This window comes from Drosophila willistoni, chromosome 3R (assembly GCF_018902025.1).
Source record: "Drosophila willistoni isolate 14030-0811.24 chromosome 3R, UCI_dwil_1.1, whole genome shotgun sequence".
NCBI classification, from domain to species: domain Eukaryota; kingdom Metazoa; phylum Arthropoda; class Insecta; order Diptera; family Drosophilidae; genus Drosophila; species Drosophila willistoni.
Window position 1 is genome coordinate 6,170,439 of NC_061086.1, and position 16,067 is coordinate 6,186,505.

Sequence of the window (16,067 nt, forward strand, 5' to 3'; positions counted from 1 at the left end):
ATATTTTTTACTAGCCAAAATTATTTTATTTTCGACCCCTAATTTTCGGGTTGTGTTCAGGAAAATCATAATGTTTAAATGGTTTTTCTTTATTTGTTTTTTATTGTAATTATCAATTTGTTGGCTTTCCATTTGGTTTGTTAATGCTAAAAAAGGATATCATCGTTATAATCGCAGTTCTATAAAGTTACTCCAAAAAGACAATTTTTTGGGAATGCAGTTTGGGGATTTATTTGTAATAATTTTGACGCATTGAAATTGCTTTTTTGTTCCACATTAGCTCCTCCGTTTTCTTCAATTTCTTAATTGGGTGAGGGAATTGCCTTAATACGTTCAAAGCAGGACTTCTCTAAGGCCTCACGGTGCTTGGGATCGGCAATCTGGATGAGTTCGTACATGCGTTGACGCACATTCTTGCCAAACAGCGAAGCAATGCCATGCTCTGTGACCACATAATGGACATGGGCTCTGGAGGTGACAACGCCGGCACCTAGAAAAGCAAAAGGGAAATCACAAAAATGATCAGAAATTGCCTAGGACTGGGAGTAAAAATTCTGTAACATACCTGGCTTAAGAGTGGGAACAATTTTGCTCTCGCCATTCTTAGTGGTCGATGGCATGGCAATGATGGGAACACCCAAGCCATCGATACCCTCAGCAGCACCACGAATGAAATCTACTTGACCACCGAAACCGGAGAAGAAACGTGTACCAATAGAATCGGAGCAGACCTGACCAGTCAGATCGACCTCAATGCAACTGTTGATGGCCGTCATGCGGGGTTGTTGCTTTACAATGCTGGTGTTGTTTACATAGTCAATGGCATACATTTCTGTAAGATATTTGAACTGGGATTAAAAAGAGATTCTTGGAAAGCATCGCAATTGATTTGACACCTACCAATGAAGGGATTATCGTTGACAAAATCGTACAGCGGCTGATCACCAATGAGGAAAGAGCCCACAATACGACCTTGATGCATCTTCTTCTTGCTGTTGGTAACACATCCCTTCTTGACTAGTTCGACCACACCGTTGGCAAACATCTCGGAGTGAATACCCAGATCCTTGTGATTGTGCAGAGCCGCCAAAACGGCATCAGGAATACTACCGATACCCATTTGTAGGGTGGCTCCGTCCTTGACCAGATTCTCAGCAATCAGTTTGCCAATCTGTTTCTCAACTGGTGAGATTTCGCCGGTACCATGCTGTGGCAGTTTATCATTCACCTCGACAGCAAAATCAAAATGAGATTTGTGAATGATGGCATCGCCAAAAGTACGCGGCATATTTGGATTAATTTGAGCTAAAAATACATACATATTTTGAGAATTAGATGAAAATCGAAGACTTCTCATTTGCCACACTTACCCACAATAGTATTGGAGTTGAGAAGGGCAGCACGAACACAATCAACACTGGTACCCAGGGAACAAAAACCATGATTATCTGGTGGCGATACATGAATCAATGAAACATTGGGCTTGACAATCTTCTTGTAGAACAATTGGGGAATTTCATGCAGAAAGATTGGGACATTGTCGCCTCGTCCTTCGGCCACAGCTTTTCGCACATTGGCACCCATGAAAAAGGAGTTTGAGCGAAAGATGTCCTTGTATTCGGGTTTGGCATACTCGCCGGGTCCCTCGGTGTGCATATGACAAACGGTAACCTTCTCCAATTTGTTGCACTTGCCATGCTGGGTCATTGCATTGAGGAGTGCCACCGGTGTGGCAGCAGCGCCCTGGGCGAACACCGTATCACCTAATAAAAACAGAATAGCAACAAATTTTCATTATAAATCATGCTAATTTTCCAATTTATGCTAATATTTTTTAATATCGGTAAAGTTTTTTTATAAACTGCTAAACATTTGCATGCGCATAAATTGTAAAAATAGTAGCAAAAATTATTAATACTAAAAATGGAATCATTTCGGGTTGAAAAAAAGTTTCTAATTTTATCCTTGCGTGAAATTTTGATCAATATATCTAATTAAATTAGCAGCACACTTTATGAATATTCTAATTTCGATTTCAATTCCAGTTTTTGAATAGCCAAATTACTAAGTTTAAAATGTTATATGTTAGTAGAGAAAAATTAGTAAATAAAGAAAGAATCTTAACCAAGTTTTGTAGGATTAAGCATCCTTTTTAAAATTTTATAAAATATTTTAAAAAATTCTTTAATTTTTTCGCCCCTATTCTTATAGTTTCTATATTAAATGTTATTTTATAGAGTAATATACCCCGCCCAATAAAATAATAATAGTACTGTTATTACTATTTTCTTAATAGATAAAATTATAAACTTTTAAAAAGATCTATATCTTTCGAACTATTCATTTTGTTTTGGTGTTTTTATATGGACACCCGCCGTTGGGCCGGTACCGGCTATCTACATTGTATTATATATTATATTTTTTCACACCGCCGCAAAAGACTGAAGCTTTTTAAAAAGCTTTCAAGTTCAAGACAGCTGTTTCTATTTACAGAAACCCGTTTTGTTATATGGCAATTAACAACAATTTTTCAACAATTAAATAAGTATGTATGAGTTGGATTGGATGTTTGTAAACAAAATATTCTATATATTTTGAATGTCAATGCCATAAATACAGTTTTACCTCTGCAAAGGATTTCTTTATGTTAGATTCAAAGCCATTGACTTTGTGTATGGCGACTGAGCAAACTGTACTTCATTTCAAATTTTAGAAACACATGCGTATGCGTTTTGTTCTATATAGAGAGGGACTATGGACTATGCCAATATTCTATTTTTGTAATAAGTCTGCAAAATGCCGCATGCATTTTCAAATATATTCTCTTTTTTGTATAGAACTAGTTGGTTGCAGTGCCTCCTACCAAGATTATACCAAATTGCGATTATTAGTTATCTGTCAATGTCGAAAGAAAACAAATAAATATTAAGAAATTTTTCATTGACCAACAACCACATGCCATGAAATTAGCTCTTATCTGTGAATGTCTGAAGAAACAATCATTTAAAACTTTGTATATGTTATTTACTGTAGTTATGTACATATCTGTATATATAGATATATGTATGTATGTATGTATGTACTTGTTATCTGCCAAAAACGTGCCGCAAAAACTAAAGGCAGAAATCAGCCAAATTTTTCCAAATGAAATTACGTAGTTTAGGGGTCGGCGCGTGTGTCGTTTGCTTTGGCTAAAATTAGAGCAAAGGATGATATTATGGCTAACAAAATTATAAAGATACATACATACATATGTATGTATGTATGTATACCTATCAATTTGTATTAGGCCTGCTGATATTTGATGAAGCCATATCAAAACCGCTTTGAAAATTAACATTAATTTTCCTTCATATACACATTTGAGGGCGTGTTTTTCAAAGAAAAAAGGAGCACAACTGGTTTCATTAGAACCTCTTCTGTTGTATATTTTGCGTCTTTGATAAAAATATCACACATCCATATAACATTATTTTTTCAATTGATTTAAATTAAATTAGAAAAAAGTTTGCGAGGGCTGCCGGGTGGTGGCCTGCTATATATGCACATATCAACATATTTTCTTATTCGTATCATTAATAAAATTATTAATTTGCTTTACGACAAACAAATCCACAGACAAACAAGTTGAATACCTGCTGATAATATTTATTGCATAAGGCATACAACAACAATTACCTATACATGTAGTATATACATATGTACATAGTTTGAGACTCATTCTACTTAGTTCAAGTTCTTATCAGCCAGATGTCGGCTGGCTTCTATCGATAGAACCTGATTTTTTGTTTTTGCCTTCGCTTTGCCAGGCCTGGCGTGCCCCCATAAGCCGAGCTTGCTCTGGGTACAAAGTACATATATTTATTAATATCAGAGTAAGATTAAGCGTCGACAAAGATCGAAATTTAAATACCCTTGCCGTTGTGTTAGCTTTGACCTTTATGGCTAGCAATGTATACGAATTATTTTATTACCTAAAGAAGTGAATTTCTAATGTGCTTAATTACCCAATTTTTTATCTAATGAATACCTTTTCTTATTTAATATTTCCACAACACAATTAAAAGGATATATATGTATGTATTTGTATAAGTACATTAAGGATTTCTTGTCAATTATCTTTAGTAAGGGTATACAAAAACTGTATATAACAGTGACAATAAATCCTACATGCACTCGAACACATACACACACATGCATACATACATATACACATATGTACATATATACATATTTATATTTAATTTGCTTGTGGCTGCAAGTAATAACTGATGTATACGTGGAATTTACATAGACAGATACTTAAAAATAACTGATAAGCCGGCGAAATTGACAGGCATTAAAGAGGACCTAACCCCTCTCAATCTAATCACGGTCAATTGATTTCACTGATTGAACAGCAGCACCCTGTAATTGGCCATTTGATATATGTACATATATACACACGTATATACATACATATGTATGTATGTAGTTTTAGTTTTGCATTACAAATGCCAAACCTACAAATATTTGCATGGCAAGTGCCCATTGAAGGGTCGCCCTCTTTCTTAACCCATCCCCACCCTCATCATCAGTATACTCCAGTGCCCATTTGTGCCCTCTATTTTGTTTTCCTTTCTACTTTTTGTTTTTGGTTGTGCTTTGTATGTTACATAATCAAAACGTTGCCTTCCTCTCTCTACACAACATGCATAGATTAATTTTTTTTTTTTATTTTCAACTCACCTGATTTAATGCATGACACAGCTTCCTCAACGGACACTATGGGCGGATCTCGGGCAATCGGATGCGACAATTCACGCACATAGGTGAAGTAATTGTTGTGGGTGGATGCCGCATTTGTTGAGGACACCGTAAGGAATTTTTGTAGTTGTCCGACACGTCGAGCTAGTTGATTGCTCATTATTGCGATTTTCTTTCAACAGAGCGAGAGCAAGAACAATCTGCGGGAAACACGACACACACAGTGTAAGAGAAAGTAATAAATGTCGAAATTAAGGGATATGGGCACAGATAACTCCACAATCACACTTTTTCTGGCAGTGTATTTGTGTGCAGATTAAAAATGTTTAGCGGATTTCGTATTTTCTGTTAAAAAAAGATCCGCACCGCAGAGTCCAAACCTCTTCAATTGAATATAAAAACAACACTATATACAACAACAAAACAACACAATAACGTAAGATCTTAGAATGTCGCCCCTATTTTATTATTACGCTGTTTATAATAAAAAAAAAACTTACCCAACAGCTGGCTGCCAACAGCTTTTCTCGTCCTCGGAGTGTATATTATTTAACGCAAAGCCCTCCTCCAGCAATGTTATAGAAAATATAGTTTATCCATTCCCCGTTTTGGTGTTTATTATCGAAAGTGTGTTTTTCAATTAGTTTCCATCTGACTGGAATTTGATTAAACTCGCAAGTGCTGCTTATATGTTAAAGTTCTAAACTTGTTTTTGAAAAATCCATGGGTTCAGCAATTCAAAAAAAGCTTTTAACGATAACGATATTTTTTTAAGAAGCAACCTTAAAAATACGGGCTAAAACAAGCGGGATTTTGTTGTTGTCCCCACAGAACCCGCTAAATATTTACATACTGTGAAATTGTGCCAAATTTTGTGAATCTATAAGCCGGCAAAAATTAATTAAGATAATGTCATCAGAACAAGCTGCAACGGAAGGAGGCTCATCAGATACGCCTTCTTATGAGTTGAAAAAGTTTCAGTTGAAACGCATTCTAAATAATAATACAGTGCGTAAGAGCATTGCTTTACTGGGCACATTCCCAGATTTATCGTCCGATAACCCCGCAATTGTAGTGTTTGAGAAAAACGGTAAATACTGCTGATATTCTAAAAAAATATAGATCAAGTTATACATACGTATACGTCATTAGCATACCGAGAGAGTGATGTTGCCACAGATGAATCTGAAACACTGGACAAAGAGGCGCCAAGCTACTTCAGTAAGGACTTGAACGTGGCTACTCAATTCATCAATAACATATATGGCAGTTATCAGGTTGTTCCCCGTCAGGAACTTTGTGGTAAGGCAACATATAACATGAGTATTAAACATAATTGAAATATACATACATTAATCATTTAATAGCTGTAAAGAGCACCGTGATTTATCCTGCCACAGAGAAGCATATTCAAAAGTATTCCATTTGCCAGAAGTACCTCATCAATGAAACTCCCGATCTCTATGAGAAGTTAACTCTTCCCTATCTTCTATCAAAAGCCGATCAGTTTTCTCTTGAATGGGTTTACAATATACTCGAGCATAAGCAAGAAACTGAACGCATTGTCTTCGAGGATAAGGATCCTGAAACGGGCTTTGTCCTTTTGCCAGATTTAAAATGGGATGGAGTCAATGTGGAAAACCTCTATCTGCTTGGCATAGTGCATCAGCATAATCTTAAGTCACTGAGGGATCTCAGGGGCAGTCATCTGCCATTGCTACGCAATCTTCGACAGTCGTCCAAGGATGCAATTCAAAAGCGCTATGGTCTAAATCCTAGCCAATTGCGCATGTACTTTCACTATCAGCCTTCATTCTATCATCTGCATGTCCATATCAATCCCATAAGAAATGATGCACCTGGAATTTGGTGCGAGAAATCCCATATGCTGGACACTGTAATTAATAATCTTGAACTGATGCATGATTACTATCAACGAGCCACTCTTCCATTCGTCTTGTATGAAGGCAATAAACTATTGGATCTCTACGAAGAGCAATCACCAATTAGATCAACTATTGTGTTGTCCCAGGACAAAAAGGATGACACTACACCATCGCAACAATTAAATGACGAAGATTCTGAAGAAGATCAACATCAATGTAAACGCGCTAAACTTGACAAAACGGAGCCAAACGAGAGTGAAATTGTTGCACCGGCATGTGCTTAAGGTTATTAAGTCTTGCAATTGTGAAAGCTTGAAATTAAAATATAAATAATATGCATTAAATTGAGTTTTTAATTCTTTAAATATTTAAAGGGAAAAAATCGACGAAAGTTTCCACATAATCAAGCATAAAAAGATTCTTTGTTTAACCAATTTGCTTACCAATTCATCCATTTTATGTGGTTATTTTATCAGTAATGTCTAGAAACTAACAATTGTTTTTCTTTCCTCTTTTTATTTATTAATTGTGTAGCTAGGGTCTGTATTGTGTGTGTTTTATGCTGTCTGTGTGTGTGTGTGTATGTGGGAGTATTTGTGTTGTTTAATTTCTTCAGTTACTATAACTCATACTTTTCAGCGGTTTTATGTGTTATTGTTTTTGTTTTTTTTGCAATACATTTCACTGCCTATTTAAGGGTTTTGTTCGCTTTCATTGTTAATTTTTTTTCCTTTTTAATTTGAATATAATCTTAGAAAAAATCATATTAAAGGCGCGGAGGCCCAAACGTTATATTTGAAATAGTTTTTGTTTTGTGTTTCTTTTTTCTTTTCAAAATATATAGAGCTATACATACAAGTGTGAGTAGCTTGAGAGAAATGCGAATTGGATTCGAGAAATCTCCAGAGTAGTTAGTGCTAAGCGAATGCTCGAATATTATAAGCTCGCAGCTGCCTATGATGATATAGGTATGGGTATGGGAGTGGGTGTGGGTGTGGGTATATGTGGGTGTTGTATGTCGTCATTGAATTCTAGTAATGGAAGCCTTGCACAACATCATTTATATGATACATACATACATAAATATTATTTCAAATACATACATATACATTATACATATATTGGGTATATACATATGCATACTGTATAAAAATAACAAATAATAGTAGCAATAAAATCGTAGTGTAATTTTCCGTTATTATAATAATAATAATAATAAAAACAATGCGCGCCAGCTAGCCTTGAATACTAAATGATACTCTCAATTGCTCGTCGTTCCCGTTAGGTGATCGGCATCCAGCTGATCCTGCCGCTGCTGCTGCTGCTCCTGTGGCACATACATCACTGCCGGTGTAGACACTGCTGGCGTTGTGGTCGGTGGTGAACTGCTGCTATTCACCGTCATGCTGCTAGTCATGGTCGTTTGATCAGCATCAGATATCGACCAGTTTCGCTCCAATTGCTCAAGGGCAGCCATGGTGGCGGTTGTTGTCACACCAGCTCCTGAACTTTCGGCACCGGATCCATCGTTACAAACACCTACCCGAAGAGTCTCCTCCAGCAGCACTTGAATCTTATCCTGATCATCCAGATGAACAAATCCGAGACGCACCAACTCGCTGGTTAAGTCCTCCGCTGTATCATCCTCATTTACCTGGCAGGTCAGTTGGCGATTCATTTTGTCGTCCATACGCAGCAGTATTGTCATCAGAATGTCATTACCATCTTCCTTCAATTTCTTGACACTGCACATCATGTTAACAATACGTCTCGATTCCGTGTCCACCGGCTCCGGAGTGGCTGATTTCACAGAATCAGCACGCTCCGGTGACGCGGCTCGTGATCGGAAATTCGGCGGCTTTTTGCCGCTGTACGTGATCAGCGGATAGACGCCATATTTGACATCTTCAACAAATTTCTCCAGTTTGTCGGCGCCGGGCACATCAGAGAGGCGATACTGAACCTCTTGGCCATTAGATATTAACTGTGCCATTATCACATCGGGTTGGTTGTAGCGCTGCATCAGGCTGTCGAAGGCAGTTTCCGAGAACATGGTGCGATTGGCGGGAGAGAAGACCAGACAGTGCGCTGTTAGCAATTTCAGAGCGTGCACCTGTAAGGATTGCATGATGAGATCTCAGATTAAATGACGGGATAGGCAAGTGGGTTGTTACTTACCTCAAAGAGCAGTGGATGAAATAACAAATCGCTAGCACTTGGACGATCCTGCGGATGTGGATTGAGACATTTTTGTATCAGATCCCTTTGCAGATCGTTTTCAAGGCTAATAATTGTGCGCTGTATAGTCTCCTCATTGATGGCCGTTGACTCGTTATTGCTATTGTTGGACTGAATCTCCAAGGCGGCCATCTCTAAGGCGCACATACCAAAGGCATAAATGTCCAGTGCGGCAGTCAATTGTTCGGCAGCTCCATATTCGGGAGCCTGGAAGTAGTGGGCACCCCGTTCCTGTTCACGCTGTTCCCGCTCGCGTTCCCTTTCTCGCTGGCGACGCACACTATAGTGGACCGCATCGGGCACCACCGAGCCGATCTTGACCAGACCATTGTGCTGGATGAAAATGCTATCACAGGTTAGATTGCCATGAATGATGGGCGGTGTGCAGGAATGCAAATAACTGAGCGCGGACAGGATCTGGGTGCACCATCGCCGCCATGACTCCAATGGCAGACGCTTGGCGTTGCGCTTGGTGCGCTTGAGGAACTGTTTTAGCGAGCCGGACGACATGTACTCCGTTATGAAGATGACTCGCGGTCGCTCCGGCTGCTGTATATCCGTCCAGTATCGATGGAACTTGACTATATTCTGATGGTCCAGCTGCAGCAGATTGTCAAACACTTGACGCATCTTGTCCTCCTGCGACTTGAGCTCCTGCAGATTGGCATATTGCACCTCGTTCCAAACGACTTCAACGCCCTCCTCAGTGTCCATAGCCAGATGGACACAATCGATACCGGGCACATCGCGCTGATCGACTTCCTCGCGCCGCTTAAGCCAGCGCCCGCATGGTGACTCTTCCAGTATTTCGCTCTCATCCTCAGAATCATCACCAGACTCTCGGGGAGAGGAATCGGCAGCCAAGTTCGTGCTTGTTACCGGCCCTTCACTACTCCCCACACCCACCACAACCGTGGGTTCAGCTGTGGAAGCTCCAACTATGTGTGGGGGTGGCGCTGTTGCCTGAGCTGGGGAAGCCGATGGGGGCATTGCCTGAGAGTGAGAATGGGAGGAGGCTGCGTTTGTTGCTGGCGCTGTAGTTGTTGTTGCTGCTCCTGCTGGTGTTGTTGTTGATGGTGATGTCAAATTGGCGGCCGACGTGGCCGAGGCCGCCGACTGATTCGGGTTCGGTTCATCTGCGCTCCCACTGCTACCGGCATGAGCTTGTTGGCTATTTGACATTGGGGTGCGGTCGCCGCTGCTGCTGCTCTGCCACTGCCTCTTTGTCTGGGCCTTTGCCTTGCCAAGCTTTGGTTTCACAATATTTATTTACTACACTCTTCAAATTCGTCGGATTGTCGTTTTGTTTCTTTTTTTTTTTGTTGAGGTAAACGCCGTGAACTCGTATCGTGGTTTTGCTCCACTCCAAACAAAACTACAACCGCTCCACCTCTCTCTGCCCACACTCTCAAACACACACACACATACACACGCTCACACACACACCCTCCTATTCCTCTCGTCCCGTGTCCCTTGCTTCCCCGTCCCCGTTCCCGTGGTTCAATAACTCTTCTCTCTGTGTCGGCCTGGGCTGTGGCTACTGCTGCTAAGGCGTTTGTCGCCTTTTGACGTTATCGATTGATTGGGTCTTCGACACCGGCGTGTGCCCGTTGTCCTCAGCTTATCTTATTTGGCTAATATACGGCCGTTTGGTCTATTTATGCGTTTTTTCACGCTTTTTAAAACACCCAAAAAATTGAGCAGTGTGACCGTAGTCTTCAAACGGAACAATACTGTTTTTCAGAAATTAACTAAGACTATCGTTATCGATAACTTTCAAAAACTACAGTCGCTATTTTACCTGTTCACCTTCATATAATTAATTAATTAATTACCTTAATTTATTGGCGAGAGTTTCAAAAGCGTTAATTATAAACTTTTGGAAAACCTACTGTCACCTCGATTTTAAAAACTTGTGGTTAAAAGATTTTAAAACACAACTTAGGCTACTAACTACGAGTTGCGCATTGACAATCGAACAAGTGGCTCCAACTATTTAAAGAGCATCAGTTGAACTGTTTAATTATTTGTTAATTAAATTCATTAATGCGATCAGCTTCAGGTGTTTTAAATCTTCTTACGCAACTAAGGCGACTATCTACAAAAATGAGTAAATCCAGCGTATATGTCACACGACCGGATGTGGATGCTAGCGGCCTGGATTTACTTCGGAAGAGGTACACCCATTGTTGTCACTATTGGACACAATTTTTACTCGGATTTCTTGTTGTTGCAGCTGCGACGTAAGCACTTGGAGAGAGGCTTTGCCTGTTCCACGCGAAGAGTTGCTACGTCAGGTTGTGGGCAAAGATGCTCTTTATTGCGCCCTAACTGATAAGATTGACGCAGCTGTGCTGGATGCAGCGGGTCCACAGCTTAAATGCGTGTCCACGATTTCAGTTGGTTATGAGCATATTGATGTTGCAGAATGTAAGAAACGTGGCATACGCGTGGGTTTCACTCCCGATGTACTGACGGATGCTACGGCAGAGTTGACTGTTGCTCTTTTGCTGGCCACAAACCGCCGACTCTTGGAAGCCAACAAAGAGGTATATAATGGCGGCTGGAAGTCATGGTCCCCAATGTGGATGTGTGGGCAAGGCTTGAAAGGTTCGCGGGTCGGTCTTTTGGGTTTCGGACGTATTGGACAGGAGATAGCAGCCCGCGTCTTTGCATTTAAGCCTTCACAGATAACCTATACAACTCGAACGGCGCGACCACAAGAAGCGTCAAAGATTAATGCCATTCATGTAGATTTCGAAGAAATGTTGCGCGAATCCGATTTTATCATTGTATGCTGTGCCCTGACTCCTGAGACCAAAGAGATATTTGGTACGGAAGCTTTTGCCAAAATGAAGCCCAATTGCATTTTTATCAACACAGCCCGTGGTGGAGTTGTCGATCAGAAGGCCTTGTACGATGCATTAAGAACGAAACGTATCCAGGCCGCTGGTTTAGATGTCACAACGCCTGAGCCATTGCCTCTGGCAGATCCTCTTCTACAATTAGACAATGTGGTCATTTTGCCACACATCGGCAGTGCTGATATTGAAACGCGAAAGGAAATGTCCAGAATTACGGCAAGAAACATTTTGGCTGCCTTGGCCGGTGAGAAAATGGAGGCAGAAGTCAATAAATAAACTGCGATTTCTTTTTGGAGTGAATAAAATTGAGGGTTAACAAAGCATGTTTAATGTCTAATCCTCGCCTGGGGGCAGAGGCTGGTTGCGATCACTAACGGGTGCTGGTACAGGAAGAGGTAAAGATGCCGGTACAGTTGATACGGTGGATATCACACTGATCACGTCCGTGGGATCCTCTGTCTCCTTTTTTATTTGATCAGCACTGATGTAGCCACCAGTCTCATCCTGTGGAATAAAAATGAATAGAGTTAAGAATTAACTTGAATTAACAAACATTTTCGTGAATCTCACCGTAACAAAAACGTCCACAGCCTTTCCTGTAATTATGTCCATAATCTGTTGGGTTATTCCACTACCACTCATGGGCTCATCCTGCATACTATCAGCATACTCAAGTAACGACGGTCTCAAGTCTGGACATTGCTGCAGTGCATCAGCTAATTGTGCCGGTGGCAATTGCAATAGCACTGGTAGCGATTGCGGTTTCAGGCGTTGGATTGTCTTGAGGAATCCCTCCCAGATGACCTTTTGACGCCACACCTGCTTAAGAATCAAGCGTTGCAAGAGATTAAGCACAAAATTGGCCAGGCGGGGATAAAGCGTCAGACTCTGTATGGTGGTTCGCATCATAAGTGTGGGCACGGGAACGACTTCTACCAATTGCTGAAGTACAGCCATGAGTACATCCTGGGTATAAAGCTCCCGCTCAGCCAGGCACATGGAGGTGGCCTTAACGATTGCCTTCAAATCGCAAATATTTGGATCGATGGTATGCAGAGCGACCAATAGATCCGTCGGAGATAAGGCCATCGTTTGATTGGCAAATTCGGCTCCAATGCCAAGCAATCGATTGAATACCTCCTTGACCACAGCAGGATTCAATTTGATAAGTTTGGGCAATATGGTCAGCAATTCGGTGCGGGAAAGGCCACTGAGCACGGGAATAAGAACGCGCACGTCATTAACCTTGTGTTGATAGAGATCACGTACTCTTTGCACCAAGTTCACATTTGGCGTTGGCACACGTTCTGTGAGAATATATATAAAGCGAATCACCAGAGTTTCCATGCCCTTGGGACACTCCTCTATCAGTTTCAGCAAAATTGTATTCTCTACGCCCAGCTTCTTAATGGGTACATCTAAATTACGCAATATTGTGCGCTTTAGCTCTGCCGACGTTGCCCCAAACACCTGACACAGTTTGTCCAAGTAGACTTAAATATAAATAAAATAAATTAGGTAACACATTGAAGACAAGAGAGTGCATAAACTTACTCTCGGGCTTAAAGGGTAACAGTGTGAAGGCCAACACTAGACAAGTCTTGGTGGTATCTTCCCGCCAGGCACCCTCCGGGTTGGGCCGCCCGAAATCTTGAGAGAATATTGCAGCTGGCGGCGTTTCCTGTTCAATAAATGCCAACCACTCAAGGGCAAACTCGTCAATGCGAGCTGGTAAAATCTTATGCACATGGTACAATGTAACTAAATGGGACAAGGCTCGCTCTTGCAAGTCCAGACGTTCGTGTACGGCGAATTGTAAAAGAATTCGTACAAATCGATTCTTTCGTGGTGGTCTTAATATGGCCAGATCCTTGATTAAGTCAAGCCCATGTTGGGTGAACTCGTCCACGAGACTCAGCTGCACCAAATGCCCAATAGCCTCTTCCGGCAGAATGGGAGCCTCCAAATAGACACGTCGTATAAGAATTATTTTATCCTTGAAATCACAACGCTGTCCAATGCCAAAGATCAGTTTGGTCAGCAGCTCGTTGTAGGCATGATCGGGACGGTTCTCTGTCTTTACATAGGTATGTCTGGTGAATCCCTGCAGGAGGGAATACTCCTCGAATAGCCAAGAGAAAGCCAAGTCTATACGCTGCTTAATGTCATCGAGAATAAACTCCATTATGCCATAGCGGACATTATCTGGAAATGTGGCCGCTATAACTGTAACCAGTTTGCGACGTTTTGCGGAGACTCCTCCTTTGATGCACTTCCGCTCTGAGTTTAGAATCCTAGTGACAGCATCCAGCAGGAACTTTTCTTTGACATTACGAGACAGGGGTTTGGTAATCTCCTGCAGCTTTAGGGTTTTTGCCCGCTCCTTCATTCGTTCGATCACGGTCTGTTCACCCTTAGCTCGTTCCATGGTTTCGCGAAGTTTTTTGGTGGCCTCCTCTGTCTTACGTTGCAGTTCCTGTTCGCTTTGAAGCTGACGTGCCTCAATCTCATTGTCATCGACATCCATGGGTTTAGCCTGTTGCAGTTTCTTTCTCATAGGAGGCTCTTTACTGAATGCAGCGGAGCCAGGTCCCAAACGCTTGTCCGTCAGTTGCTGGCCAAATAGACGAGATATATTGGTCACCTGCTGCTGTGTGGACATCTGTTTCATGGGTACGTACTCCGACAGGAATCGCTCTGGCACCTCGTCTGGCAACTGTGGAAGAAATTCCAATACCATATGGACTGCTGCCTCTGGAGCGCGTAAATGCTCGGCTAGAAACTTTTCATTGACACGTGTGGACTTTTGACGCTGACGTTCCAGCTCCTCGACATCAATCTCCAGCTCTGTTTCGCGTTCCCTCTCACGTTGTTGATTGCTTATTCGTGCCTTTTTGGCCAGACTTTGGGCAGCATTTTCGAGAATGCGTTTCTGCCGACGTGCCAACTCTTGTTTGTCCATCTTGGGCATAAGCTTTTGGATTTCATTGTTTGATGAGCCCAGCTCCAAGAGCAAACCACGTATCACGGCAGAGAATTCAAAGGCGCCCCGGCTTTTTAACAGTGTCTGCAGTTGCATTTTCAAACTTTTGCGAACCGAACTCACTTGGGAGTCGGTGAGAGTGGGAGGGAGATTGGCATTCAACTGCTTAAAGGCCTCAACTACTGGACCCATAAAGATGGGACGCATCTTTGCCACAGTGCATAGGCTGCTGGTGCAGGCAATCAAGTTCACTGAAGATATGTGGGTAGTGCCATGGAACTGCAGTAAAATGTCAAATATATTGTTGCCTTCATCCTGCAGTTTTTGGCGACGGAACAGCTTGCAATTCTCGGGAACATCTGCCAGAGAAAAGTCACCCTCGCGCTTCTGGCTGTCCTCGTCGGCATAGCTCTGCAGTACAACAATCCCTTCGAGAAACTTAACTGCATTGGTACGTATGCCATCGTTCTCATTATCAATCATGTCTAGAATTTGTGCTTTAATCAGACTGAGCACGTTCCAAGCCTGCTCGGCACTATCACTAGGATCGTCAAGACGGCACAGGTAGTGTATACCGTTCTTATAGATGCTGCCACATGCCTGAATTGCTCGTTTCATCACTTGGGCCGTGTTGTCTCGCAACAACATTGATATTACATTGATCACATGAGGTAGCAATTCCACTTTTACTTTACATAGTTGCTCCACAAAGCCAACCACTTGCTTGCGCACATCCATGTTTGGGTCATGAGCCAACGTAAGCACAGCCTCCAAGAATTCCTCTGCTAGCTCTGGACAGGAGCTTAAAACCGTTTCCTGCACTTTGGCCAGCAGCTCACATTTCTGAGCTGCGCCCGACGTGACAAACTCATTACACCAATCTACCACCTAAAAAGCCAAACATTGGATTAGCCAGAGAGCATCTCAGCTTCACTACCACAATTTTACCTTGGCTCGTGCTGTAGCCGTCTTTTCATCTGTGAAAAGATTTGCTGTCTCGGAGACAAACTGTCCACGTCCAATGATGCTGTCCATTTATATTTATATATTTATCCTACTTTATCTTTATATATTTAATATTTTCACCATTCAAATATGATTTATTTCATATTTTTTCCGGTGGTCTCCAACAACAAAATACTCACAAATTAGTGTGACCATTGCAGGAATTGAGCAAATATTAAAGACGCGTTACATGACACCGTGGCGATAGTATCGCAACGCAATTTTCAAAACGAACATCTCCAACATTTTATCAGGAATCTTGAGTAATCGCCGCCCTCATAATTGTCAATTAACTTTATTAAGAAAAACTCTCTTTACGCAGTTGGAATCATATTATTTATCAGG

At 41.5% G+C, this 16,067-nt stretch overlaps 5 protein-coding genes across 5 annotated transcripts; 2 read left to right on the forward strand and 3 right to left on the reverse strand.

The window, feature by feature from the left end:
* Positions 1–82: 82 nt before the first annotated feature.
* Positions 83–5,393, reverse strand: LOC6650348 (4-hydroxybutyrate coenzyme A transferase). Its single transcript, XM_015176842.2, has 6 exons — positions 5,247–5,393; positions 4,729–4,946; positions 1,371–1,763; positions 901–1,305; positions 566–832; positions 83–490 (listed from the first exon to the last, which is right to left on the reverse strand). The coding sequence occupies exons 2-6, from the start codon at positions 4,904–4,906 to the stop codon at positions 303–305; spliced, it is 1,431 nt and encodes a 476-aa protein (XP_015032328.1). The 5' UTR covers positions 4,907–4,946; positions 5,247–5,393; the 3' UTR covers positions 83–302.
* A 170-nt stretch (positions 5,394–5,563) lies between these two features.
* On the forward strand, positions 5,564–6,980 carry LOC6650349 (m7GpppX diphosphatase). The gene is made up of 3 exons (XM_002073000.3): positions 5,564–5,836; positions 5,899–6,048; positions 6,114–6,980. Exons 1-3 carry the CDS (start codon positions 5,656–5,658, stop codon positions 6,914–6,916), a joined length of 1,134 nt encoding a protein of 377 aa, XP_002073036.1. The 5' UTR covers positions 5,564–5,655; the 3' UTR covers positions 6,917–6,980.
* Positions 6,981–7,393: 413 nt separating this feature from the next.
* On the reverse strand, positions 7,394–10,598 carry LOC6651290 (nuclear receptor-binding protein homolog). The gene is made up of 2 exons (XM_002073001.4): positions 8,811–10,598; positions 7,394–8,745 (listed from the first exon to the last, which is right to left on the reverse strand). Exons 1-2 carry the CDS (start codon positions 10,050–10,052, stop codon positions 7,894–7,896), a joined length of 2,094 nt encoding a protein of 697 aa, XP_002073037.1. The 5' UTR covers positions 10,053–10,598; the 3' UTR covers positions 7,394–7,893.
* A 53-nt stretch (positions 10,599–10,651) lies between these two features.
* LOC6651291 (glyoxylate reductase/hydroxypyruvate reductase) lies at positions 10,652–12,057 on the forward strand. The gene is made up of 2 exons (XM_002073002.4): positions 10,652–11,047; positions 11,107–12,057. The coding sequence occupies exons 1-2, from the start codon at positions 10,917–10,919 to the stop codon at positions 12,008–12,010; spliced, it is 1,035 nt and encodes a 344-aa protein (XP_002073038.2). The 5' UTR covers positions 10,652–10,916; the 3' UTR covers positions 12,011–12,057.
* On the reverse strand, positions 12,000–15,782 carry LOC6651292 (symplekin). Its single transcript, XM_002073003.4, has 4 exons — positions 15,666–15,782; positions 13,289–15,605; positions 12,305–13,227; positions 12,000–12,238 (listed from the first exon to the last, which is right to left on the reverse strand). Exons 1-4 carry the CDS (start codon positions 15,750–15,752, stop codon positions 12,068–12,070), a joined length of 3,498 nt encoding a protein of 1,165 aa, XP_002073039.1. The 5' UTR covers positions 15,753–15,782; the 3' UTR covers positions 12,000–12,067.
* Between the last annotated feature and the right edge of the window lie 285 nt (positions 15,783–16,067).

What these genes read in the sequence shown, in the direction of transcription:
- LOC6650348 (XM_015176842.2), bottom strand. Translation starts at nt 4,906, where the DNA reads ATGAGCAATCAACTAGCTCGACGTGTCGGACAACTACAAAAATTCCTT. An exon ending in TGTGTCATGCATTAAATCAG is followed by an intron (nt 1,764 to 4,728) that starts GTGAGTTGAAAA and finishes TGTTTTTATTAG; the next exon opens with GTGATACGGTGTTCGCCCAG. An exon ending in CAACTCCAATACTATTGTGG is followed by an intron (nt 1,306 to 1,370) that starts GTAAGTGTGGCA and finishes ATGTATTTTTAG; the next exon opens with CTCAAATTAATCCAAATATG.
- LOC6650349 (XM_002073000.3), top strand. Translation starts at nt 5,656, where the DNA reads ATGTCATCAGAACAAGCTGCAACGGAAGGAGGCTCATCAGATACGCCT. An exon ending in TGTAGTGTTTGAGAAAAACG is followed by an intron (nt 5,837 to 5,898) that starts GTAAATACTGCT and finishes ATACGTCATTAG; the next exon opens with CATACCGAGAGAGTGATGTT. An exon ending in TCCCCGTCAGGAACTTTGTG is followed by an intron (nt 6,049 to 6,113) that starts GTAAGGCAACAT and finishes ATCATTTAATAG; the next exon opens with CTGTAAAGAGCACCGTGATT.
- LOC6651290 (XM_002073001.4), bottom strand. Translation starts at nt 10,052, where the DNA reads ATGTCAAATAGCCAACAAGCTCATGCCGGTAGCAGTGGGAGCGCAGAT. An exon ending in TTCATCCACTGCTCTTTGAG is followed by an intron (nt 8,746 to 8,810) that starts GTAAGTAACAAC and finishes CAATCCTTACAG; the next exon opens with GTGCACGCTCTGAAATTGCT.
- LOC6651291 (XM_002073002.4), top strand. Translation starts at nt 10,917, where the DNA reads ATGCGATCAGCTTCAGGTGTTTTAAATCTTCTTACGCAACTAAGGCGA. An exon ending in CTGGATTTACTTCGGAAGAG is followed by an intron (nt 11,048 to 11,106) that starts GTACACCCATTG and finishes TTGTTGTTGCAG; the next exon opens with CTGCGACGTAAGCACTTGGA.
- LOC6651292 (XM_002073003.4), bottom strand. Translation starts at nt 15,752, where the DNA reads ATGGACAGCATCATTGGACGTGGACAGTTTGTCTCCGAGACAGCAAAT. An exon ending in CGGCTACAGCACGAGCCAAG is followed by an intron (nt 15,606 to 15,665) that starts GTAAAATTGTGG and finishes TTGGCTTTTTAG; the next exon opens with GTGGTAGATTGGTGTAATGA. An exon ending in CTGTGGACGTTTTTGTTACG is followed by an intron (nt 12,239 to 12,304) that starts GTGAGATTCACG and finishes TTTATTCCACAG; the next exon opens with GATGAGACTGGTGGCTACAT.